Source organism: Antennarius striatus, chromosome 5 (genome assembly GCF_040054535.1).
Source record: "Antennarius striatus isolate MH-2024 chromosome 5, ASM4005453v1, whole genome shotgun sequence".
NCBI classification, from domain to species: Eukaryota; Metazoa; Chordata; class Actinopteri; order Lophiiformes; family Antennariidae; genus Antennarius; species Antennarius striatus.
In genome coordinates, this window is record NC_090780.1 from 23288468 (window position 1) to 23315854 (window position 27387).

General features: G+C 44.3%; 1 protein-coding gene across 3 annotated transcripts; it reads right to left on the reverse strand.

Annotated features, from left to right (window-relative positions):
- Positions 1-41: 41 nt before the first annotated feature.
- On the reverse strand, positions 42-25682 carry klhdc8a (kelch domain containing 8A). Of its 3 annotated transcripts, XM_068315797.1 has the most exons (10): positions 24994-25682; positions 24773-24867; positions 22563-22626; positions 12343-12766; positions 11718-11928; positions 9510-9674; positions 9197-9415; positions 4179-4280; positions 3289-3437; positions 42-1505 (listed from the first exon to the last, which is right to left on the reverse strand). In XM_068315797.1, the coding sequence occupies exons 4-10, from the start codon at positions 12505-12507 to the stop codon at positions 1452-1454; spliced, it is 1065 nt and encodes a 354-aa protein (XP_068171898.1). In that variant the 5' UTR covers positions 12508-12766; positions 22563-22626; positions 24773-24867; positions 24994-25682; the 3' UTR covers positions 42-1451. The 3 variants fall into 3 exon arrangements, with proteins under 3 accessions (XP_068171898.1, XP_068171897.1, XP_068171896.1); XM_068315796.1 differs by lacking the exons at positions 24773-24867; positions 24994-25682 and adding an exon at positions 23620-24143; XM_068315795.1 differs by lacking the exons at positions 24773-24867; positions 24994-25682 and having other exon boundaries at positions 22563-22746.
- Between the last annotated feature and the right edge of the window lie 1705 nt (positions 25683-27387).

Below are 27387 nucleotides of genomic sequence, written 5' to 3' on the forward strand. Positions count from 1 at the left end.
TGAAATCACTGCCATCTAGTGGACAAGACTTGTATGGTAAATCAAATTTATTCTACTGAACACGACCACTCATAGCCCCATTATTACACAAGTTTGATTGAAGGACATAAATGTGGAATGAAATCAAACCGACATATTTCACAGCTTATTCGCCCGTTGCACCGCCGCCCGAGCTCAAGAGACAAAATCTTGGCCCGGACAGCGATGACGTGACACTAACCAGTAGATGATCTCAGTAGTTACAAACACAGATCTGTAACAACCCAACCTGAGTGAGGTGTGATGAACCGATGACTGATGCATCACAGCACGTGTCGCACAACTAAAACACGGATGAAAATGCTGTATTGCTGCAAGAATAAAAAATGTAAAGCAGATCCTTTGACTGGTAATTCAAATCTTTTTTCATATGCAATGTATTAAATCTCATCTATAATCACAACCACAAAAGTGCACTATAACAGCATAGACAGGATTCTCTGTGCAATCACTACTAGACATTACCCTAGACATTATTGATGGTAAAACTGACTCACGCTCAGTGTAAATCGCTTTAGTGCAAATTTTGTTACAGTGAACAAATGCTATCCACATCCAACACAGTCTAGGGATTTAAATATGCGCTACACAGATTCTGATTGGACGCTGCAGCAGCAGCAGCAGCAGTAGAGACTGTTGGAACCCAAAGGTCTGCAGACGCCAAGACAATAAATCATCTGAGGCCTGGGGGAGGCCGATGACACGAGACTGGTGCTGTTCCTAAGCCCAATTAATGCAGCAGAATGATGTCCAGTTCTGGGATGGGCAACAATGAACCCCCAATGTAAGTCTGTGGGGGTCATTGGAGCGGGAGCTCGCCACGATGTGGACATATGTCTCAGTCACGGCGTCACAGGATCATCTGGAGCTGGTGCCAACCATGAACAGGAGGATTACTGCTGTAATCAGTCTTCACGAGGTGTGTACTAACATAGTGTTTGTGTATAAAGTTAAATAATATAACACCCTGTCAGTTTTTATCATGATTAATTGAGATTGTAATTAACAAATTGATCACATGGACAAAGACGTGAACGCACACCTGAAATGTGTCTAGTCGTAAGATATCTATATATTTGTCGTCTATCTATAGACATACAATCTATAAAAGCTCTTCTGTATCTACGCACTGCAACGTGTAATGCAAAAGTGTCGCCTACTAGTAGTATCAAGAAACACAACTCAGATAGAAAGAGCCAGCTCCTCCATTGTGCATGTGTATGCTTCCACCCGGAGCTCAGTGCAAGCTACCGGCCAGCAGGGGGCAGTGTTATCTGTAGCTTTGCATCACAAAGTCACTCCAGTTTTTTTTCAATCCTTCCTACATATTGCACGATGGTCTGATGGAGAGAGTTGAGCAGGGAAAAAGAATCACAGATGTGTTGCATTCATCTGGCGTCAGTTGCTACGGGCTACAGATACTCTTCTTCTTTTATGTACAGGATCTCGTGGGCCGAGCTCGGAACCTGATGGACGAAATAAAGAGAGAGTCATTAAGAAAAGGATGGTAAAGATGAGAAATCTAAGACTGCAATATGTGACAACTGAGAAAATATCATGTGAACATAAAGTTCCGAGGGGCAGTGTAGTCTTTTTGGAGCTCGTGTGCTCCCGGTACCACCCTGTGGTGAGGAAGAGGTACTGAAGGTTATGCTCAATATTGACATCACAAAATTAATCTGACGTCGAGGTGTCTCCAGACGCTGCATCGATTTAAAACTATTTACAGGGTGTCCATCATCAGGGCACCCAGCAAACCAATCACGTTTGAGTATACGCCCAGGGCATAGTGTGAAAGAATGGAGAACTCCTTCCTCTGCCCCCTCGTTAAAAATGGGAACTACTATTTAGAGCAACCATTCCACAGGCAATGTCAACAGCCCCCGCATAAAATTTAGGAGGCGTGTCAGCTTTATTCAGTCAGCCTTCAGCAATTTAGGACACATCTAACCCACACCAAGGACCTTGCCAGGAAGAAGCTTTATAACTACTTTAGAGACCTCTGTCAGGAAATAAGTGAAGCTTCCTCGGATCTTTAAACTCCCCCTTACTCCATAAGACAATGTGGATGTGTTCAGAGGTGTTAGAACCCTCTCAAGGACAACCAAAAGCCCTTTTCCATACTCTCCAAGTGGATGCCATATCCCAAACCTTCCCCAGGATGCATTAGGTATTCTACCTGAGGTAAGATATCTTGTAACACCACATGTCCTGGTTTTAGCAGGCCTCCTAAGCAGTCTCCTGATATGATTCACCACCAGGTTGTGATCTGTTAATGTCCAAGAACTGGGTCAATCTCTGATCCTGGCCTGAGGTGTTCTGACACCAACAACACTTAGAAATCAACAAATGCTCAATCATAATGTTTGTTATGGCTAAACAACGACCGGCACGACAAGGTCAGGTTCCGATCAGGTTAGATCGTCCATCCTAATCCGTTTCCAGCAAACTGTGCACATTTCATTCAGGTTGAGTCCCACCTGGCGCTGTGGATCAAGACCCGGCGTGCGGCAAGGTCACCTTTTGAGTCTGCTTCCGAGAGATGAAGCTAATGTTTGTGTTCCAGCAAAGGCTCATTGGTGCTCTTTCTGGCCACTTCCCCCGGGACCATAATGTCTCTGGAGACTCTTGGGGGCCATTGACCCTGAAAACACAGCTGTGAGGGTCAGGAGGACACGCCTCCACCATCATAGATCCATGAAGGAGGAAGAACCAGGTCGGAGATACTAGACCAGGTTTCAACCAGTAAATAATGACTACAGCTCAGATCTCGTTGCGCATCAGCACAGCGTAGACTGAAAAATAGACGACCCTTGAAAGTTGCGACACTTCTTATTCTGACAAAACATCATTAAGATTGGGTCACACTTAATTATTGAGGAAAGTGGCATATTGCGGTCCAACACTGTTGTGTGCAGTGAGTAAGGTAAAGACTGGTCCGCGTAGGCGTAATCATGATAAACACATAATGAGCAGGTAGTCAGGTGGATGAGGGCCTTTTCCAAACCGATTCTTACTCACTTAGCTTCTCCCCGGAGAGTGGGATCACACTCACAGCTGTGGAGGGCACCCCACGATGACGCAACGGTATAAATATATAATAGGTTAACTGGCACATACTTCACACTTTTAACAGTGTGAAGAAAACATATTGACGCAAAATCAGCAAGAGAAGTCTTGGCCCTTCAGCTGTTGGAAAAATATGTGTATATATAGAAGCTTTTTTTGGTTCATTTTTTCAGGCAATACCTGGTTGACGCCTCCCACCACCAGGAGACGGTCTCTAACGACGATGGATGAAGTGGAGCATCGTGGGAAGTTCATGGGGGCCAACCTTTCCCACTTCTTTCTCTGAGGGTGGAAGGCCTCCACTGTGTCCAGAGCTGAGGGCTCATGACCTGGAGAACGTGAAAGCACACAAAAGACGCACAGAGTTCAAGAATAAACTCTAAAAGGTCGAGTTCGAAGCAACCAGACTCTGATTAAGGTTTGAGGAAGAAGTCTCTTGGACCAATTTGCTTCCAGAACTGAAGTAGCCTCTCGGACCAGAGGTGAAACGTCAAGTCCGGCTGCTTCATATCGACTCCTTTTTAAAATTATCGCCTGCCTCAGTCATTTTTTCAGAATTTTCAGGAAACACAAAACACTGAACAATTTATTGATGATTTAAATGATTTATGGGGAAAAAATGTTGTTTTTTAAAAAAAGGCAGGCAATTATTTTAAGAGATTGATGATATTCAACCGTCAAGGGTAACCATGACACAGACAAAAGAGAACCTACATCAACTACATTTAAAAATTCTACAAGAAAACAAATATGGATGGATGATCCCTACAATAATGTAGTCTTAATGCGCCATAAGATTCAATAATGTTTTTCCCTATATGTAAAACTTGCTGTATGCCAAAGCATTCCTTTATTTGATGTGACACTGATGTTTCTCCTCCAATTCAAAAGCTAAACTGATGTCTTCATGATCTTCTTGGAATACTAATTTTTCATATCCTTACAACTTCATTGACAGTTTTCTACTTGAACCTGGATACACGAATTTCGTATTCGTGTAGACATTCTAATGCATGATGTTGTGTATCGTGGACAGAGTGACAGCTCAGTTTAGGACGTCTTGTTTTTACCTAGTCCTCCAGCCACGACCGCCCGTCCACGCAGGAACGCGGCGGCAAAGTCGGCTCTCTTTGTTTTCATCGCCACCGTCTCCTCGGACTTCAACCAGACTCCTGGAAAAGAAGAAGAAAGGAGAAGAAGAAGCGACAGTTAAAGTGAGCGTATGCGCTTTTGTCTACACAAACGTTTGAAGCAGTGTCCTTTGACTGGACAGGAAGTTGCTGAACCTGTTTTCAGACTGTGACCTGCGCGAAAAGTTCACCTGTAAGCCTATGGCATTCAAGGTAAATACAGCCCACACACACACACACACACACACACACACACACACACACACACACAGACACTCACACACACACACACACCCACCGCTGGCAAGGACACGCAGAGGATATGACAAACACAACAGAGGAAGAGAAAGGACAGGAAGTTTGGAGTTTTCCATCTGACTCTTATTAGTGGGAGAAGTTGAGCACGTCGCTGTGAACCTGTTGGCGTGTAATTATTACAAGCGATCTTTCATGAAGAGAGTCAGCCATCTGTAAAGCAAAGTTAATCTGAAAGCCACGATTAAGATCCAAATGACAAAACTAAAATAATCTGAATGCCCTGAGGGACACCAGATGTGCGCCATGCGATCATAAATGCATGGAGAAGATGTTGGCAGGTGGTGCACGAGTGAACATTTCAATTATACTGGAGACAGGAGTTTAGCGGCTGGCATTAGAGGATGTGGGCGTCACTCTGTCTATATATTACACAGTAAAAATGCCAACAATGAACCCCTGGTGTTCAGCAAGACATTTTTTTTTATCCATCGCCAAAGCAGCTTTTGGCTCATTTTAATCCTAAATACTGGAAGCTTCACACTCAAAGCAGAAGCAGATATAAAAAGTCTTGTTGCGCTTCCATGTGGTGGAAATGAAAACGTAGCCTTTAAAACAATCTTCTTCTCTCAGCAGAAGTTCTCTCTCTCTCTCTCTTATTTATTTATTTATGTTGTTTCGTTGCTGTCACGTCTTATTTAGCCGAAGGAAACCCAGCCTGGAGAAAACCACGGCAGAGGAAGAAAGATAACTTCATTTGGGAGCGAGGGAGGGAGAAGATGGAGAAGTACAAAGGTAGATAGTGACAGAACAAGACAAAAAAGAAGGTTGAAAATATCTATCTTGTGTTTCTTATTCTGGATTTTTCCCTTTTCTTTCCTTTTTTTTATTCCCTTTACAGCTTCGTCTTTTCTATTGGCTCATTCTCCTGTAATCTCAACCTATTCTTAACCAAGAGGCAGAGACAATGAGGTGTGGGGAGCTCACAAATACAAGCAGATCGACTGGAGGAGAGATAGACTACCAGATGGTGAACCTGCCTCTGATTTCTTTTCCAGCCTGGTTGAATTACAGAATAAGGAACGAAGCCCACAGCTGGCTGTCCACCAAACCTGAGATGCTAACACACTTTTAGCATTCACATTGTGGAGTTCTATTTATAATAAAAATCATTTGAACTCCCACTCTCTTGATAACTTAAGGGTCGTGCATATTGAAGCGTATTAATAGAATAGTCTCCGCCTCAGAGCTGGAGGAAGCTCATAAATAGATCGGTCTGGGCATCTGGTCCGGGGACGGCACATCCAACTGGGAGGTGTCTCCCAGTAGACCCAGAAACCATTCGAGGGATTCCAAATCTCGTCTAGCCCGGGAAAGCCTCCAGCCACCCCCCCCAGGGGGAGTTGGAAAGTGTCACTGGGGGTAGAAAGGACTGGAATACCCTGCTAGCCTGGATGAGCAGGATGGACGCCTTGACAGACGGACGGTTCTAAAGACATTGCGATCCCGCCTTTCCACCACCACCAGGTTGACATTTACGGTTCGAAGCGATCGTCTCGTCGCCCTTTTGACCATCATCACATTCTTTCCACGCCTCCAACAGGCTCAGATCACCCTCTGACTTTAATTAACCCCATCAGCAGGTCAGGGTTTCAATTTGTCCGACGCTTGTCGTCTCGGAGCGTTTACCTGCATGTGTAATGACATCGCCCTCAGCTACAGTCTACGGTTGGGTCCGATTAACACGCGTTAGCGTGTTGCTACAAAACCAAGACGAAGTTGTAACCTCACTCTTGGTCGTATGTTAACAAGAAGGTAAATAAAAGCAGCGTCATCAAAAGGGCAGCCCTGGAAACATCAACTTTATTACTTAAAGCCATCAGCCTAACAAGTGGACGCAGAACAAATTCAACAACACTGTACTTACAGCTGGGTTTTCTCTCTTTTCTTTAAATTACAGTTGTGCCATCACATCACACGACAGACTTACGGCCCAATCCTCTGACGGGGTTTTGACTGCAGCCCTTATTCCTATTTGCTTTGGAGGGATTACATGAGTGTTCGTGCCAGATTTCCTTTGTAGGATTCAGGGAGAACACCAGCATGCATTATTCTACTCTGCAGGGAGACGGCGGAGGAGAATAAAGAGATGGAGAGACAGAGAAAATACAGATGGAGAGAAGACAGACAAAAGAGGGAGTGCGACAATAGAGCGAGTAAGATGAGGCGATTCTCCGAAGAATGGGCTTTGTAGTCTGTTTGGGGGTGATTTTGTCCCCGGCTCTGCTCTTTAATTGTCCGTCGTGATGAAAAAGTAGAAAAAGGACAATGATTCGCTTCAGCCATCATCGACGGATTCCAATTCCGATTGTTAGGTTTGAATCCTCAGACGCCACTCAGCTCATGGAGGAACAGCAGTCTCACCGTGACGTTAGAATATTCTGAATATTTCAACAGCTAATCTGCACCATTCCGTCTGCTCAAGTCAAATAAGACAGAATCCATTAGTTACTGGTTATCCCCCCCCCCCCTTAAAAAAACCCGAATACATCAGGATTTTCACACATGGAGGCTGTCGCTGCTTTAGCAGGCCGGTGGGATGTTTCCACACTCCAGGCGAGGGAATGCGACCACCTGAGTTTGAAAATACCCATGTTACAGTTGCTTGTAAGTTATAATTACAAGCACGATATAAATAAACCTTTCTTGGCAGTGATTGGTGGAGGTTTTTACCTCTCTGGAAACACAATCAGGGCTCAATCTGATTGGTGGATGTTGGGTATTAATGGAACCAAAAACACCTGAAGCTGGGCAGCGAACCGCCAAGGAGACGGCTTTGGATTTATACATCCAGGCTGTGAAGACTTCTGCCTTCGCTTCAATTTATCAGACTCCCCCCCCCACCTCCCCCACCCCCCACCCGCTTGACTGAATTGCAGAAGAGGAAACCGAAGCTATTTGGATGACCTGATCGTTTTCCATTCTCTGCATATAAATTTCCTTTCACACACAATGCGACCGACACACTCTTTGTATTTTTTTTTGGTCACACTTGTTGCAGCTTGCCCACAAAACCGAAACAACACCTAACTGGCGTGTGTGTGTGTGTGTGTGTGTGTGTGTGTGTGTGTGTGTGTGTGTGTGTGTGTGTCGACACGGGCGATACAAAATGGAACAGTAATAGAATATCACCGTTTGACAGCAGATTGCATGACTGTGTGTGGATAGATATTGCTGCAGATGGATAATAAAGCAATCTGTTTCTGGATCTTGTAATTTAAAGCGCTCCTCATCCCCGGCCCCCCCACCCCCACCCCCACCCCATCCCCATCCTCAGCTCATCTCCCATCTCATCTCCACCAAAATTAGATTGGAGAAACAGAGTATGGCTGCTGTGTATGCAGGATGGTGAGGATATACATCAATATACGCACACCGACGCTTGTGTTTATGTGCGATCATTAGCATTTTCTTTTATTCTTCGCTTCTCGATATCACGCTCAAGACCGACTGTCTCCCAATTACCATACATTAACATTATCACCCCCCTGGTCTGCTTTATTTGGCTTTTATTCAGCACATCCTAATGTGGGACTGCATACCCAGCTGTCTAAAATGACTTATCGATTTTCGCTCCCCCCCCCCAAGTTTCTCTTTCTGTTTCCTCGTCAATTTGTTCACCTGTTACTCCAGCGTGTTCTCACCGGACTGAGGCGTTAGTCATTTCACGGCATTACGGGATACGGATCGGGGACGGAATTAGAAGAGGATTGAGGAATATTTAGATGGACGCTGTTAGAATAAAGGAAATGATGTAAAAAAAAAAATCAACTCAAACATAATTATTATTTTTACTTTTTTTTCATTCAGATGTGATGGAATCAGGACTTAAAGGAATATAATTATAGTAAGGTTGAAGTAAAAAAGCAAAAAATCTTCCAAATTGCATGATTTAACGTGTAATTTTAACATCGCAATTCGTCTAAAATCCATGTCTGATGTTTTCATTCGGCGCTTCCATTAATGTAAGGTTGGATACCTCATTAACCTGCGGGTCAAAGATGAAAGAAAATGATAGTTTGAGATTTTTTCAAAACTCGCATTTACTCTGTGTGACAGCAAAATGTCGCCGTAGGGTTTATTTCATTTATTAAAAACACTAAATAGCAAATAAGCAGAGTAGAAATGTTTGAAAGTTATGTTTTACTAACTCTATAAACTGAACGAATAATTGATTTCAAATATTTCCATCATTAAAACCAACTGCCAGATTAAAAAAAATAGATAAAATCAACAACTTGGATCCAGGTCTGTTTCTTGGAACTGAAGTCACGAGTGATTTATCCTCGCTTAGCATCATGACTGAAAAACGGAAACACTGCTTGCCTAGCAAGCAAGCATTAAATCTGACTCCCAGTCTTTTTCATGCAAAAGATGGCTCATTTATTACCCACAATGCAACTGGAGTGAGCAACTTGGTTGTTCTCTTTCTGTTACTTCACTAAAACAAAAGATTCAATTTAGCTTCAGGACGCTAACAAGGAACTCATGAATGAATGGGCGAGCATGGAATGAAACTGTCGAGATTATTATTTTTATTTACTTATGCTAATCGGTCATAATGATATAATTAGAATAATTATCTATGTGCAGCACAAATGACAAAAAAATCGGACCTAAAAAAGAAAATGCGTCTCCGTTACCTTGGTTGGTGTCAAAAATGTTGACGTTCTTGGTGAACTTGGAGCTTTGGTGTCCTCCTCCCTGACGCAAACCTCCAAGGAGATACAACCTCCCAGTCGAGTCCCATATCACGCCGCCGTATGAACGCTTACAAGGCATCATGGGAAGCGTAGTCCAAGAACGTGTCTCGGTGTCGTAAACCTCGAAGGCTTTCACCGGTCTCTTGCATTGACGACCGCCTGGAGGAAGAGTCGGTGACTGAATTTATCTTTCCTTCCAAACAGGAAGTGAAACTTGTACATCCTGAACACACCTACACTAGGGTGTTTGTACCTGCCACATACAGCTTGTTGGCCAGGAGATGTGTGTTGGCATCGTAGCGAGGGGTCGGCATGGGAGGAAGTAGCGCCCACACGTCCTTCCGGAGGTCGTACTGCTGTAGGATGCTACGAGGGAGCAGGTCAGCGCCCATTCCCCCCACAGCCAGGGCCCGGCCATCTACACACAAAACACACACGTCACATTAAAATGCTGCTCCAATTAACCACGGAACCCGATGGAAACGAGCCATTGGTGTTTGATTTTATGTGCTACTAAAACTCTGCAAAGCCACAAAGTTTGGAGGGGAAGTTGGTGACGAGGCAGGAGACTGTGACAGACATGGGAGACACAGGAAAGCACAGCAGCAGAATAGAAATGTGAACGTCCATGTCTGGCACTTTGGCCTGACACCTACAGCATAAGAATGGATGTGGGTGAGAGTGTTGACACGAAGGAAAATACAGCTTTAACTAAGTAAAGAGAAAAAGAGCTGCAGGGAAAGAATCCTGAAGTTTTATTAGGTTTATTTATAAGAAAACATTGACTTCACGTTCCAAACCTGAATTAATCTGCACTATGTAAATAGTAAGTAAAACAAAGTCCCGAATACTTAATATTCATTTCATGGGGGGGAAGAAAAGCTCATTAACTAAAGTTCATTAACTAATATTTGGAAAATAATGATTCAACAGATGTCGATAAAAATGACACCGTGTAGTCGATTTTTTGACCGACTATCCATTTAAAAATACCAGATTTGTTTTAATTTGGCCCTATTGATCATTTTGTCAGACTATTTGTCACCGGGGGATGAGTTCGCGGATGAGACTGAGAGAAAGAGGCTGAAGATTGAAGACTGATCAAAGAGATTGAGAGGGCAGCGCGATGAAGCCTATACCCGGCCAATAAGTCCGTGTGCGTGCAACATCCATCTGTTTTCAGGCAGACACTGACGGATGCGCCGCTGGACCGAGCAGAAATTCATCCGAGGATGAAGAAGAGGCTGTTTATTTATAGAGAACAGAGGTGTTGAAATGAGAGGACGAATATGACAAACGTTCTTCCTCAAAGGTGGAAGAAGAAGCAACTTTTAAAAATAAGTCCAGCTGAGGATGACCATCGCCTGGACAAAGGAGACTAGACTCTAGTCTTGGGACTCCAAGGGACTACAGGAGACTGCAGTCTTGTCTTGGGACTAGACTCTAGTCTTGGAGTCCCAAGTTTACGGGAGGAACAAGAAGATGAGAACATCCATCCATGCATTCATCTGTTCATCCATCCATCCATCCACCCATCCATCCATTTTCTTGAAGACAAGACCATAACTGTCTCGTCTTCACCCTCTTTTTTGCATTGTGGGTAGGAGGTTGTTGCTGGAGTCTACCCCAGGCGTGGCTACAGTCGAGAGGCAAGTTACACCCTTGACGGGTCACCAGCCACATGAAAAACAACAATCACTTACACCTATGGACTATTTGAAGTGACCGATTCACCTAAATTGCATGTTTTTGGAGTTGGGAGGAAGCTGGAGAACCTGGATAGAAGCCACGCACACAACATCCAAACACCACACAGAATGGAACTGAACCCGGAACCTTCTTGCTAAGAGGCAACAGCGCTAACCGCTGTGACACCCCAGATGAGAACATACTTGATCTAACTACTGCAAAACCCCACAAAGGCTTTAGATAGCCGGACCACCCTGGTGTACTATGACCCGAAGAGACGAGAACTAAAAGCGAGACTATCAGATTGTGAGCAAAGACTAGATTAAACTAAATTTTAAATGTTGAAATAAGAGAAAGACAGCCCAAGAGTTTCCCAGCAAAAATACATCAATTTTAAAGCAGCTGTGGGAAAAGTTTTCAAGCATATCAACAAAATCTGTTGTTAAGATTCTGATCTTCCAGGATCACCAGTTGTGCGCTGGGTTGAATGAAGTTAATGATCTTGTCCTTAAACAAACTCTTTGCTCAACACCATGGTTGTGTGATTATGCTGATGTTCTCATCTTTTTGTTCCTCCCGTAAACTTGGGGTAGACTCTACCGAACACTTGTGTGACAACTCTGGAAGCTAACCAGCTAACTGATAGAGAATAAAAGGAGAGAGAAAGAAAGAGGTGATGCAGATGAGAGAGGAGTTGGGACAGAACTTGTAAACCATAAGTTTGGGCAAGTTTTCTGCAGCGCTAAGCCTTTCTGTTGCTACCTCTCCGTACCTTTCACAGTGATGGATACACCCATTAAGGCCTCCCGCAGAGCGCTTCGCTTTCTCCACCGTCCCTCCTCGGTGTTGTACATCTCCACCACCTTCAGGGGGCTCTGGTCTTCTCCCACTCCTCCAACCACCAGGATCTGTTTTCCAAGCACCGCCACGGCTGCTCCGGCGCGAGGGGTAGGCATGGGGGGCAGGCATATCCACCGGTCCCCCTGCAAAGAAGGTACCAGCATCTGCACTGAGTTGATGGTCGTGGGGGGGGGGGTTTAACTGAGGATAAATACTTCATACTGACAAAAAAGTTGCACTACTTGCAGCACAGCCCCAACGGTTGATCGTCAGTAATCTGATCTACAGCTGGTTTATCACCCAAATAAATCAGCTGATTTGTGACACAGTCTTCAGGGGACTTGGAATATATTCTCCCTGGAATCAAATAACTACCACAGAGATAGCACTTTGCTGTTTATTTGTTTTTACAAATTACGAGCTTCATATTTCAGATTTATTTCCCTGCTTTAAGTGCAATCAGCATGTTTGAGAGTGAATGAAAGTTTCTAAAAGCTATTTATAATCAGGATTAAACTGCAACATCACAAAGCGTCGTCGATGCTTTCCGTCTGTACCTCGGGGGAGTAGACCTCCATGGCTGGGCAGGGCCTCCCCGCGGCGTCACAGCCCCCCAGCATGTACATCTGGCCCCCGACTTCGGACAGAGTGTGGTAGACCCGACCGTTGGGCAGGCGTGCCAGGCTCTGCCAGTGGAACTCGTGGGCTGAAGGTACCGCCATTGGCTCACCGAGGTGGGGGGCGCCCAGGGGTTGATGGAGGAGGTGGGCAGGAAGTCAGGAAGGATTTGGCGAAGGATTGATCAGCTCAAGCAGAGGAAAATGGAGGTGTGAGAGCGCTGGATAGAGCGGAGAACAGGGCTCCAGGGCGAGGGGGAGGCTTCGTTGTTGGAGAGGTGAAACCAAGTTGAGCAGTGGGAGTATCAGATCGGTTACAGGCCAGGCTTTAGCTCGCCCCCCTGGGGACGCCTCACGCCGCGTGCTGCAGAAGACACGAAATGGAAATGGATTGGACGCTACAGCAGCAGTTTAAGCAGTATGGATATATTGCTAATCAAAGACGTTGCATTACACCAAGGAGATATTTACACTCCTACATTTATCTCACCTTAAGCAATCTGCAAAAGTCCATAAATCTATTGTTTCAGTTGATGTGCTTTTCTCTTGTTTTTCAAATCAGTCATTCAGAATATCAAAAACAGTTCATCCATATTGAAAAAAAAAGAAGATTTTCTGCGGTATGGATGCGGAATAATGAGATTATCTTCAGGGTTGAAATCAAAGACAGTTCGGTTTTTCATTGATAGGAGACGTCTGTCTTTTATGTTGGAAATTCTTTACGACAAAACGTACATTTTGTGAGGTCGAAATGACCTTTGATGGTCAAACTTTAACCAGCGCTCGGTCTAATGAAATTCTCTCCCCACATTCCGTATATACAGCATTTACGAGGATAACCGGAGCCATCCGCCGTACAGGAGGTATAAAGAGTTTGACGCAAATGTAGCTCGACAAGCATGGAGACACGGGGCGGGAGGAGACGACAGGCAAATAAAAAAAAACAAAAAAAACATCCCAAATCGAATGAGGAATATCGGATCGCAAGGCGTACGTCCTGGACATTAAGGCCGCAGAGACGAGTCAAAGCTTTCGGATGTTTTCCTCCAAGCGCAGAATACAAATGAGAGGAAGCAAGATTTCCTCTTCCAGCAACATTTCTCATTTCTTTTTTATTCAAACCCACACACACGGATCAATAAATCAATGTATAACAGGAAGAGGAAGGCATTCAGAGAAGTTTGACGTAATTTTTGTCCGTCCACTTTGTCAGCAGGATTACGGAGGATAAAAAAAAACCAAACAACAACAACAAAACGCCGAGTTGATTTTCATGGAAGTTGGTGGACGGATTGGAGCAGTGGCCAATGAAGAATGCGTTTAATTAAAATGAGTCACCCACCCATGGAGCTGCTACAAGGTCACATCTTCTGGTAATAAAATAAATAAATAAATAAAAATGCTAATTGCTTATTGAACACGCAGGGTTGTGTTGGCGTAATGTAGAAGTCAAACGAGACAAACTGTTCTGCTTCTGGTGGAAGAATTTTTTTTTTTTTTTGCGATCGCGCTAACCGCTTTAGCCGCTACATCAGTCTGTCTGTGTGTAACTGTTGAACAACGGCCTCCTCTTTCTCTTTCTCTTCCTCTTCCTCTTCGGCTCAGACGAGTAGCAGTTTGTTTTTTTCCTGTGTCATCCCTCAGGAGCTTTCTGATCCCTGCGTGTAACCCACTTCTCCTACGTACGTACGGTTCGTACGTACGTAGGAGTTTCCAGCGAGGTGGGATGATGGATAGGAAGGGGTGGAGGAAAGTCTGGCGTTGACGTGGGAGGAAACGTTCAAAAATTGTAAAAAACTTAATTCCGGCCGCAACACCTTGAATGCACCCTTGTAAATCACCAGCGTACGCTTCGTACGAGGGGTGGGGGTGGGGGGTGGGGACAACGGCGTGACATTGAGAGGGGTTTTGTTGGAGAAGGTCACGGCGAAGAGCTTTTAATGAACGAGTAAGTGCTGCTAAATTACGGCGCTGTGATTCCACGCGGCATCTCATCCATCTCTCCTTTTTCCTACCTGGCGTACCTTTGATCATCTCGCAGACGGAGGAATAAAGGACAAAAAGGGGGGGAGATAATGAGAAGACTGTCCTTCAAAATAAGATATCTCCGTTTTTTTTTGGGTTTTTTTACTGAGTGGGTTACCATAGCAACAGTTACGCTTTTCCCAAAGGGGGTTTTATGTTGTTTTTTTTTAATTGTTTTTTTTATTTTTTAATAGTTCCTTTTTTTTTCTTTTTGCACATGATTGCTTATCGCTTGGTTGGCCGTTAATAACGTCTCATGAAAAATGATGAAAAAACAAATAAAAGCCGTCTCCTTTCCTATTGGTTGACCCCGGCCACAGCCCGCGTTCGCTAACAAGGAAGAGTGGCCCTCCCCCCCGACATCGGCCTCGACTCGGAGAGTGCATTAATTGCAATCTGTAACCGATTTGGTTCGACACATCGTTTTTTTTAATTAACTGCTTGAACAGCTTGAAATCAACAGTAAGCCCACCAGCATCATCTGAAGTCATTTACAGTCAGCCTTGCCTCAAACTTAAAACTTTTAATTAGGTAGCGTAGTCGCTCTCCATCGGCTCCCCCCCGCTGTGCGCGGACTATCCGTAGCGCGAAAAGGAAATGGGTAAAGCTTCATTACATGACGAGCGTGTTAATTTCCCATCATTAATTAACGTCTTATCAACCTGCCGTCGGATTTTTGAACGACAGTAAACGCGGCTTGGGATGAAAACAGGTTTGTAGCGCAGGATGAACGTCTGAACTCGGCACGTCGGTCCGTCTGCTCACCGACGCATCAGGATGCAAATGATGAGATTACACCAGCTAACCTGCAGCAAAGGGACTAATTCTGCCTGCAATAAAATATTTAGACGGCTAAACTGGATTCGGCGGCGCAGCCGGCGTCGGTTAATCTGGTATTAATCAGACCTGGAAGGAAAGAATTGCAGCATTACTTTCCTCAATGAAAGACTCCCAAGTTTACAGTCTTGTACGATTCATTTCTCACAATGTCGTTTGATTCTTTTTTAAATAAACATCTCCAAGTCAACATCTTTTCAAAAAATAATCCCATTGGATTATTTTCCATTTGGATGGTTCCATCTCCAGCGCTGCAAACTGCAAGTGGATTGACTTCCAGTCACGTTTTTAACGGCGAGAGCCAATTAGAAACGTGTTGACTTTTTAGGGATGCATTAACTCGAGTTAAAAGGGGAAACCCGCCAAGTTTATGCATCAGAGTCCGTTAGCAGGTGTTGGAGAGTACATTACGTCTTTTACAGACGTGTGAAGTCCAATAAACTGTCTCAAGTGATGCCAACAGGATGAAGGTGTAAAAACAATAGTGAGAGATGTTCAACTCTTTAGAGATCGCCCCCGTGGACACATTACTGGGAGGACAGGGGATATTTAAGGAGATATAAAAGGTTAACAATCAGAAGTAATGTCTGTTGGTCTATTCAAGCTTTAAATGGTGAAAATAAAAATAAAATTCCTTCCCATCCTAAAAGTTTATATCCCTCCTTTGGGGCTTGCATTTTAGATTGTGAACGAATTTATAGATTTGAACCCATGACAATTTTAACAGTGATTAGTATAATTAGATGGCGGCTATAGACACAAATATAAGAATGAAAATAATCCCCAATCTTTCCGCCCAAATCTCATTTGAAAGTTTCCTCACATGTAACGTAACCAGCTGGCTGAGGAACACCGTCGCTGAGGAGGGAACACGTCGCCGCAGCAGAGACGGCGAGGACACTTATTGGCAGCTTCTCGCTTTTTTGTTCTCACACCAGCAGTTGTCCTACGAACACACATCCAGTCGTTACCACAGCAACCGGCTCCGACAGTTTAAACTGCGCCTGACAGACCATATCTGATGTGATCAGGAAAAGCACCGTGGAGGAATATTCCTCTACATGGAGGAGGAAAAAAAACAACCCCAAACCAAACAAAACCTCAGAATGTGTGTACAGTCTGGATGCTGCAGCTTCCTGAGATGCACAGAATGCTGACGGTGTTACATGAACACAGAGGGGGGGTTGTTTCTGATGCAATGTGCCTCATAAAAATACAACTTTTGAATTTGGAAATGCTGTTGGAGAGACAAACATATTTAAAGATAGACGGTATCGAGCTGCAGTGTGGGGAAATGTAGCATCCACCAATTTTGCAGAGTAAAGGTTGTGATATTTCAGCCGCTTGTGAAGCATCCTGACCTTTGTTTTTGCCCCAAAACTCAACAAATGTGCACCGAAAAACAAATTAAATGTGTGCAACTGTTGAAATCGTTGTCATAGACGGAGGAAAAACTCAACTCCCAGCACAAAGGAAGCATTTTCTGGGATGTTTGAGACATCTTTGTCTTGTTTCCCTGATGCTAAAAAGATTGCTGTGTGTGAGGAAGCCCAACCTGATGCCAAAAACATCTCTGGTGTTTGTTAAAATGAAAGAGAAAATTGTACCAGTAAGGAAAATAAATGACTCTATGGGGGTCACAATGCAGCCAGGTTTGATATTCAGAAGGTGGAGGATCGTAATCCCGGCTGCCGCATTTAAAACCACGTTAATGCTTAAATTGTAGCTTAGATATTTAACCTGTACGGCTGGATTTCTTTGAAAATAGCCTCTCTTCATGAACCTCCTTTAATCATCCTCTCAGGTCGGGCTGTGATTTGGGAGAAAGCGCCTCCTACACGCCTCCTGTTTTTAGTGCACTAACCTGTTTTTCATTATTCATTATTTAGAGGTCAGATAAAATGCCTGCTGTGCTTTATCTTGTTCCACAGCTGATCCTCTCTCTCTCTTCCCCCCTCTCTCTCCATCTTTTACAGGCGGGCATATAATTAGTCTACAATATTCAAATAATGCATCTTGCCTCCACTGACCGCAGTGCACCGACTGGACTTGCCAAACTTTGTCAGTAGGTGTGTGTTTGCCTGGAAGTGTGTATGTGTGTGTGTGTGCACCTGTCCAGAAGTGTGTGTGTGTGTGTGTGTGTATGTGTGTGTGTAAGTGTGTAAAAAATGCAGGAGAAAGTGCCTGAGCTTTATTGGACAAACTGCTTTTCACACCAGCCTGGTTTTAACGATGCTGACGTCGTGCGCTCGGCGGTCCAACAGCAGGTCAACCTACTGGGTTCTGATAGGATCTGTACTTTTTTTTGGCTGAAACAAGCCTTATCTGGTAAAGTTCACCACAGGCCAGCTATAGATCCGTTTAACTTTGAACAACAACAAAAAAAAAAGGTAAAGGAGGAAGAGGAAAGTGAAGACACAGCAGTTCTGGTTTATTTCTACGCTCCTCTGAATAAACAACCACAGACTCATATAAATCAATGTTACTCCGCTCTGTTTACGGACCGAAGGTCTGGTCCGATGGGGCTCATCTGACCTCTGAGGAGCTACTAGAGAACACAGTGGTAGGGGATGGAGGGGGGGATGAATAGATGGGACAGCCCAAACGGAACATCCCAATCAATCACCGGTGCGACTCAGAGATCGTCCAACGCGAAGCTCGGCTCAACTTTTGGAGATCGTTCTCAATCTGACGACCCGGTTGACAATTCCGGGTCCTCTTCCACGATACCAAATAAACTGAACCGTGTATCATGTATTGACTACATATCTGTGTACTTTAAAGTCACTTTTAACAAACAAAGTGTTTTTTTAACGGTGAAAGACGTTAAAGTCGACATTCATTCAACTCTTCATCTACGTGTCAAGACAAAAGCTTTGTAAAAGTTGATTTAACGTCGGTTGCCGTTGAAAACACTTTCACGAGTGAATTTCGCTGCAGGATACGTACAAAGAACACAACTATTAAGCAGTACTGTGAATTAAAAACGCGTCAAGCGTCTGTTGTAGCTACTTCCATGAGACATGTCTGATTGGCTTTCCCAAAGCATTGGTCGGAGGAATCCGGTCCAGGTTCCTCGACAGACCGACATGTTAAAGAACGCAGCAGAAACTCGACAGCAGAGAGACTCTGATAAAAGGAAAGAGTTCCTTAAGGTCGAGATTCACAGAGCGGCAGTTCGATTTTCCCTGCTTTGCCTCAGTCCAACACTGTCCAGGACATTTACATGGCCTCTTAGCTTTAACCCCTCAGGGCGCTGCAGCTTTTCTTCACAACGTGAGCCTACAGCACATTCAGCCTTTCTGGCTCAGCTCCTCTCAGCCGGCTGAATCCACCGCCTTGTTTCCAGGAGCAGCTGCAGACATCCCACCGCCGCCGCCGCCGGTCGCCTCCAAGATTTGATGAAGCTCCGTGTTACCTGGCTCGCCCGACCGGCTGATCTAATGGCCTGGATGGGATTAGGTAAACGCGCCGCCTTAACAGAGTGTGGCAGGAAAGCCAAAGTCGGAGGCTGCGTCTGCTGCAGACTCTCTGATCCGAGTCTCTCCTCCGAAGTCTTGATCCGGCCTGCGGATCAATAGACCGGAGGGAGGGATGACATCCCTCAACCTCCGCAGAGCAAATGGAGCCAATGGGCTGCTCTCGCTGCTAATCTTATCTCTGCTGTGCACACACAAACATACGTGTGCTATCCGTAATAAATGGCCTTCAACAGACGCAGACTCCATGGTTGCGAAGTGACAATGAGGCACAATGGAGTCGCCACAACCCGGGGCGGGAAAAAAAATCACCTGCTGCCGTCCACAGAGCCGCCGTTGGCCTCCTGGCTGAGGCCAGTGTTGTCATTTACATATTTTACACAAGATTGAAATGGCAAAGCGCTCCAGCCCAGCTGCTCCTGCGCCCGGATTGGTACTGATGAAGTGAATTAGCGGGCCGAGCCTGGCAGCGGAGGCTCCGGGGCCTATAATGAGAGAGCCGAGGCTAAATCACTTGTGGCTGATTGTTGGCCGAGGCTGTTGGACAGCAGTTGGCGTTTCTCTTATTTGCCTTTAAATGGCAAACAGCTCAGGCTTTCTCCCCTCATCCCCTGGCATGGTTGTCCATTTAGTGTGTGTGTGTGTGTGTGTGTGTGTGTGTGTGTGTGTGTGTGTGTGTGTGTGTGTGTGTGTGTGTGTGTGTGTGTTTGTGTGGTGAGATGACAGATGCTCTAAAAACAGGGGGCTAGCCATCACAGTGGAAACTTACGTTCACAATTCGTTTCCCTCCTGCTCTGCTTTTTGTGTTATTTTCAGAAAACAAGTGATATTTTCAACCAAAAGCTAATATTCTAGCAACAGTGTTGGTGTGTATTCACTATTTTTTTGACACTGAAGCATCACTGTACATAATATCTACATTGAAACTGCAATACGTGAAGAAAAATGTCACTTTCTTATGCATTTTTGATGCAAAATAGAAACTTTTGCTGGGAAATCTGCTCATTCAAAACCACCTGAGGACCTTGAACTGTTCTGGGTGGAGTTTGCATGTTCTACCTGTGTCCGTAAAGTGATTGGTTGTTCGTCTATGTGATATGTTGAGGACGAACCCAACGCCCCCAAACCCAAAGTCAGCTGGGATAGCATGAGAATGAAACCCAACAGTTACCAATGGGCAGTCAATGGATGGGCTTAAACTCAGGAAAGACCTTCATGTCACGCGCTGCTGACATCTATCTATGACGGCAACCGCTCACCGCATCATCCGGGAACGGGTCAAAGGTCACTGAACAGGGCTCACCGGTTGGTTGGAGAGACGGACACTACCAATGGAGACTAGAGACTGCCACATCCTCTACCTATCTACCCTACAGAGGACGTCTTCCATTTACACAACACTCCTGCTCCGAGATGCATTCACTTCTCGTCACCGTCAACCGCTTTTCCAGGCGAGACTAGGAAGCAGCTGAAGCAACTGGGGGAAGCAACGGGGGAAGCTAATCGTCATGCGGCTGCGTTCTGCACGTTGCCGAGGCCAGGAGCCATGGAGACGAGACGGAAATAGACACAAGTGCTTCAGATAAAAAAAAAAAAAGAAAAGAAAAAAAAAAAGGACAACATTAGCACGGCTGCCATGCTAAGCTTGATGTATGCACGAACATGACGTGCCCGCACCAACAGAACACGCTTGGTTACATAAGAACAATGTATATTCAATTTCCAGCAGGCTATCGTGTCCCTGAAGACAACCCTCTCTCCTCTCCTCTCCTCCCTTCATCTCTCGCTCAAACGGTTATGAATTTTCTGGGCACGGCGGTTCTGCTTCCTCTCGCCGACTTGCTGTGTAGGAGTTGAATTAAGAGTGAGCTGATCCGCTGTGGCAGCGCCGTGAAGGCTTGAGTGGACAACGGCGCAGAGGAGGATGAAGCGTAAATAAAAAAAAAATAAAAAAAAGGTAGAGAAGATGGAGGAAAGGGGGAGTCACAGAGAAGTGGGCTAAGTTAATGGATGGAGGATATTACACGTAGGAGATAATGAGAGGGAGGGACAACTTAATGAGGAGGGCGATAGCGACCGGGTAGCGGCGCTACCGGGTTATATGGAGCACGAGCTCTATTACAGAGGGAGTTGGGGACATCATAATCCCTATGGCCTTAAAAGTAATTACTATGTGATAGTGAGAGAGAATGGTAAGACCTATCTACTGTCAGCAGAAATGGAATTAACTCCCAAATGGTTATTTCACTGCACCACGCTTTTATGTGTGTGATAGCTATATTTCCACCCGTTAAGACTTTAAGTGGCCGACTTTCACAGGAAGGGGAGCGCTTGTGCGTTTGTGGGCGATTCTTCTTCTTCTTCTTCTTCTTCTTCAGAGCGTTACCGTTGTCTTTATAGCAAAAACAAAGCCGGTTTACCTTCTTTGTATGTCGACGGTAAGGCGGCATGAAATCTGAACGGCGCTTTCCGGCTGCTTTTTCATCTACCTGTTCGACAGGTAAACTGTCTCGCTTTAGCGTCACGTATCTCTACTTTTATACACTTTCAGGCGCCGTGTTGAATAAAAGTAGGGCAGTGAAACTGTACCAACTAAGTTTACTGACTTGAAGTAATTAGGTTTGTTGTTATTTTTGTTATCTAGCCGGGCCAATTTCGGAAATTTGCTGAGCAAGCAAGAATCTGTAAGATAAACAAACAGACTCCAAATACTCATGCGAAGCAATGATACCTATGTGTGTTAGGGATTCAAACACATTTCTACCCCCGTATATATAAAATATTCAGGAGCCAATGAGGAAACACCTTAAACCTGCAGTCTCTCGAAGCACCAGCAGGGGGCGGATAAAGTGGTTTCACAATAAACACTCGTCTCTCTTCATTTAACACAAAAGTAAACATAATCCCAATCCCAATTCTTCTTTTAAACCCCAACCCCTCCTGTTTGAGCATCCCTTTCTTTTTGACTTCTACTTCTTCATTTCTATTTGCAAAGCATTGTGGGATTTTTCTCCCCTCCATCCGCTAAGGAAATAAAACACACCACCCAACCCATCCAGACTATGCTAATATTTATATCCTTTTAAAATGCTTTTATTTGCTCTTTTCGCTCGTTGGCAGCTGCTCCAAATGTTCTCCGATGCTAGCGGCTAATTTTCCCCTATCGCTAACACGCACTAGCGTAAGCCTTTATTATGACCTCTTACATTATTCATACGCGCAATATAGTGAACAATTTTTAGTGCAGCACATGTTTGCGAGTCAATTCGCACTTTGGCGCACGGCGGTAAAATAAAGTAGAATAACGCTAATGCCGGCAGTTTGCTCAGCAGTTTCGTAATAAATAAAAATTTGATTCGTTTATTCGTTTACATAAGAAATGCGTGGCAGCAGTCATCAATCAAAGTGCGACTTTGCAGCATTGCTGCCAATCCAAAATTCCAAAATGTCACTCACCTTGTCAGGAAGGGGGTGGGCCATCATCTCAGCCGAACGTGGCTGACAGAGGAAGCTCTTATCGGTTTTTAACTTCCTCTTCGCTCCGAGACGACGAAGACGAAACTCACCTCCCGATTTGTCTTAAGAGCCAATAAGGCGGCTGGCATTGAAACGGCTTCGATTTAACATAATTTGCTGCACGCTGCGCATAGCAATTGACCGAAATTGTAATTATGAGTGTGTAATGAAGGAAGTAATCAATGCCTGGTGAAATAAGGAAGGATGAGGACAGATGGTGAAGACGAAAGAAATAAAAGGAGAGAAAGACGGAGAGGAGATGAGGCTCTTTCAATTAGAAGAAAATCGATGATGCTACTGTACCTTCAGGTCGGAATCCCAGACAGGAAGAGCCCTGGAAAGGTTTTCAGCGGCGAGATTCAGCTACCTGTGAAGGAAAGGAGACGTCATCATCCAGCTCCAACGCAATCTTTGTTTTGGGGCTTTATTCTGAGGTTTAAAACAAGCCCCGCCATCATTTATTTACACGAGTGTGAACATTTGCTGCCTGTCTTGCTTGTGATCGCTCTTTAACACGTCAGCCATAAGAAGCGGCTGTCAGGTTGATTTGTTGTTTGTCTGCCTCTTTAAAACGGGACGGCTCCTCTCAGCTGTTCAGACGAAACACACACAGCGCCGACGGTTTCTTTACCGGAAAAAAACTAACAGCAAACACTGTCTGTTTGGTAAGAAATGGCAATAAATAAACTTCAAAAATGAAAAAAAACAAAACGTTGAATGATGCTCGCAAGAGCACCGCCGCCGTTTGTTAGCTTAGCCGCAGGAGCTAATTTTGCAGAATTAAAACTATAATCAGATTCTGATACGACTATTGTTTATGTGTTTGCTAATGTGAGCAAATCCGACAAAACTCTGTCTGGTCACTGGAACAACAACAATAAATTTCCACAAAGGCTAATCAAATATTAGTATAATAGCTTTGCCCAGATGATGTCATTAAAGATGTGGAAATAGTGATGGAAATATGACATCATTGTTCCACCAATCATTATTATACAAAAGGAATAAAAATTATTTTGCATTGTTTTAACATTCAAACTGTTTTACTAAAGAAAAATAAAGTTCAAAACTCAAATTGATCATCAACTACAGACTGACAGCCTATTGGCTAACAATCCAACATAATTGACACAACATTTGTTCGGATGTTTCTCCTCTAAAGTTTCTAAAGTCACTGCGGAATTACTAAAATCGAACTTATTTTATTATGAGATGGATAATTAAGCTGAAAACTTCAACTTTGGATCAACGTGTTAAAGAAGAGCAGAGTGACAGTCTCCCCCAGGGAGAGGGGAAGAGAAAGAAATGTCAGCCTCCCTCTTATACATCAGACAAGCCTGCTGAATACTGAATACGTGACCTTTCAGATGAGGCCTGGATGGTCTTCACTGTCTCCCTTGTCATGAGGACTATAACAATAGAGCCATCATCATCAATCATCACTTCATGGGCAGGGGAAGGAGTTTTAAACCTACTGGACTGTGACAAACGATGTAAACAATGCAATCATCTTCAAACAGTGGCTTCAACTTGGACCTCGGTTTATGAGGGAGACGCCTAAAACTACGGCAATATAATCTAAAACCCCTGCAATTAATCCATCAGTACATAAAAGTTAGAATGTCAAAACTTTGATTGAAACTCTTCGAGAGGTTTTTGGTTTGACTGGAAGTTTAAATTTGTTGTTTTTTATCTTGAGAATAAGTTAATATTAATTAATCTGACATCAATCTAATATTAATTAATCTGACATCAGTGAGATTAAACAACAGAAATACAACTGTGAAACAATGATTTCATAAACATATTTCAATTTTTTTTCATTTATATGGTAAAACAGGAAGTGTCTGTTCTGTAAAATGTCCCTTTGTTGGAAGACACACATTTCAGTTTTTTTACCGATTTAACAAGTTCCTATATTTTGTAGTGAATCAATATTAATTATTATAATTTTTAAAAATCAACAATCTCAAAATCAACAATCTGACTTTGGACCTTGTGAGTCAAACTGTTTTGGAACTACTTTTAGAAACCGTAATTGTGAAGCAGCTACGCAGCTAGTGTATACCGGCGTTGCGCCCAGAGTGTCCCCCGCCTCTCTCCTTTCAAATCTGCATGTGACACACAAAAGCGGAAGAAACAAATACAAAATGAATGAATAGTTATTAAGTAAATACATGTACTTTATCTGAAATCGTTCCCTCGGGTCACAAAATTAATTTCCTGAAATACTATTTGCTTCGAATGCAATCAAATTCAAATTTAAACAACTTAAATCCATTCAGTAAACACACATTTTGCATATTTTATGCCATAAACATATTTAAACACTGGTCATAATGAACATTGTGTGACATGAAAGCATCATTTCAACCAATACAACTGTTTCAGACGCATATTATGACTGATGGGGCCGTGTGTCCCCCCCCGTCATCCTCCCCGTCTAGCAGCGCCCCTGGCCCCCCGTGGATCAGCCGCCTCCATAAAGCTCTGTGATATTTCCACATATTTACAGCTTGTGTCTGTGTTGGTGTCACTCGGTCCTCCTGTACTCCACGCGTCACGCAGCGGTTGTCATCTGAACATGGAGGCTTCTGACCGTCAGCGTCTGACGCGCAAAGGGAAAAAAAACAACAACAAAAAACATCTCCGTTCCAAAATGAGTCAACAGAAAGGCGCAACAGAGAACAACGGGAATTTTTAAAAAAACGTGTTAATAAATCGCTTATGTTACCTGAACGCACCACTACGCGTAACTCCAGTAGAAAACAGTAACTTTCCCGAAGGTCGCCTAAAGCCAGACGGAACATCTCACCTAAACGCGCTCAAGTGGCTTCCCTCTCAGGAAGGCATTACATTTCCATAAATCTCCCACTTACTTTTTTTTTTTTTTTTTTTTTTTTACCATTTCTGTCGCCGGTGTGCTCCGCTTCTCTTTTTTTTTTTATTCCCCTCCTCTCCTTTCCTCTTCCTGGAAGAGATGGAGAGAGGAGTGGGATCCAGGCGGAGGAGGAAGATGGGAGTCGAGGCGCGCCGCTAATCGCTCCCGACGCACCGACGGCGCGCCGCGTAGTAAGAACGGGCTGCAAGGCGGCGGAGCTCCGTTTGCCGCGCCTCATATATCGCCATTATGTGGGTCAGAGATGAAGTATTCATCTGCAGCTTTCATCTCACAAGTTGAGATCCATCTCTGCGGTGGTACAATCCAGAACCAGAGGAGGAGGGGTGGGGGAGTGTTGTGATAACCTATATTTAGTAAAGGTAACAGAGGCGCCCGCTGACACAGTTTCACCTCTCTCTGTTGAAAGAGACAGGAAGTACGTGGGCTTTAAAGAGTTTGTTTTAATATTAAATGTGTGAAATAAACCTGAAAGACCTGTGTGATTAAAATATGACTTTTGATTTTCGTCTTTGACCTGGTATAAAAAGACGGTAAGTTGATCATCCTCCAACTTTTACTCCCAAACCGGTCATTATTTTGGCACCTGAGGCCAGACAGGGGCCCACGCTGGGATCCTACAGTTGGTTCCGCTCTTATTTTGGAGGGTAGGCTCCATTGGTGCTGCAGTTGGACCGACATGACACAACACGAGATAACAGGTGATTCTAAACTCCTAACGGCGACTGATGAACAAAGGCGGTGATTGGACGTCGGCGTTAAAAAGACTCTTAGGAGTAGACTTGGCATCTGAAATTGATGACAATCAATTCTCCTTCTTGTCTGGTGCCTCTCCAGCTGGTGGCACGACTGATGCCTGAAACGTCAAACATTACAGGCAGAAACGTGGCGCCGTCGGAACAGATGGAGCTTATTGACCTCACGCAACCGAAACCGGATTCCTGTTTGGTTTCCTTCCTGGTTTTGTCGGAAGCATCGAGGAAAGAGTCGTGTCTTAAAGCTCTGATCGCGCCTCAAAGATTCTTGAAGACGTAGCCGGACACTGTCGCATCAACCCGATAGCTACGATTGTGTTTTATTCTCATATATACTCCATCTTTTGTCAAAATCTCGCCCCTCCTTATTTCTTCAGCTCGGCTAACTTTATTTTCTCGCCTCCTGCTATTTTTTAAAAGCCAGACAGGCTGCCTGTGGCCCAGAAACCCTGCTCTGAAGATGGGTACCGACTCGCTGTCAGCGCTGCTGCCTGCCCTCCCGGGACCTAGCCTGATTACAGCGCCATCATTCTCTCTTTTAGCCACGGACACACAAAGACACAGGCGCGCACACGACTCCCAATATGCTGTTTCAACGGTGTTATTATTTTCTTAGAGCCTTGAACCCCTCCCACCCCCAAGTCACGGCGTTCTGAGGCCGTCCGAAGCCTCAGAACCCGAGACAAAGACGACGACGGTTGAGATGTTGTCGTCGGTGACAGCTGGCTGCTCACATAATTGGCTTGTCGACATGTCACTCTGTCACTGATTCTACCATTGGAGCAGAACACTGGTCTGAAGGAACTCCACCGCTACATCTATAATTCAACTGAAGCTCAGAAATGTCTACAGCAAGCACTTTTTACTTGGCAAAACTTACAGTTTGCAAACAGGTGGAAAAGGTCAGCGGCTGCAGGGTCTGATAGGGGTGGAAATTGGGTTAAAATTGATGTTCTGTTCCCCCCGTCGCTCAAACATTTGCAGTTTAGAAGTTGCACTATTGGTCAACTTAGCTGCTAAATGATCCGTCGGTCCCTGATGTCTTTCTAGCAGCAGAACTTTCACTTCAACAACTATTAGATGGTCCGCTCCAACCTGAAGCATTCGGCGTAATGGGATCAATTTGGTTCTGATCTCGCGACTCCTGTCTTTGGATGCTTCGGTGGTTTGCAGATGTTTGGGGGGAAAAAAATAGCTGAAATTTTGAATGTATATGAACCAGATATTTATAAAAAACAAACAAAAAAAGGTCAGAAGTTCAGAGCAGGAACCCGTTTGGTCCATTCTCGGAAGTTGTTGCAATTTTTATTTAAACTTACACCTGTTGATCTTGTTGTCCTGCAAAAACAAACCCAACTTAATTATTCGTGAAGGTCACACACACAATGACACACCTCATAAATGAGAAGATAAAACCGTGTTTTGCTAAGTTGCAGAATACTAATATCAACCCATAAAAACACGGAGCGATGTC

Bases quoted from the DNA above. Each gene is read 5' to 3' on its own strand.
- klhdc8a (XM_068315797.1), bottom strand. From the start codon at position 12,507: ATGGCGGTACCTTCAGCCCACGAGTTCCACTGGCAGAGCCTGGCACGC. The intron at 9,675-11,717 runs GTACGGAGAGGT...TTTTGTGTGTAG, and splicing joins TGTATCCATCACTGTGAAAG to ATGGCCGGGCCCTGGCTGTG. The intron at 3,438-4,178 runs GTAAAAACAAGA...CACGTTCTCCAG, and splicing joins GGTCGTGGCTGGAGGACTAG to GTCATGAGCCCTCAGCTCTG.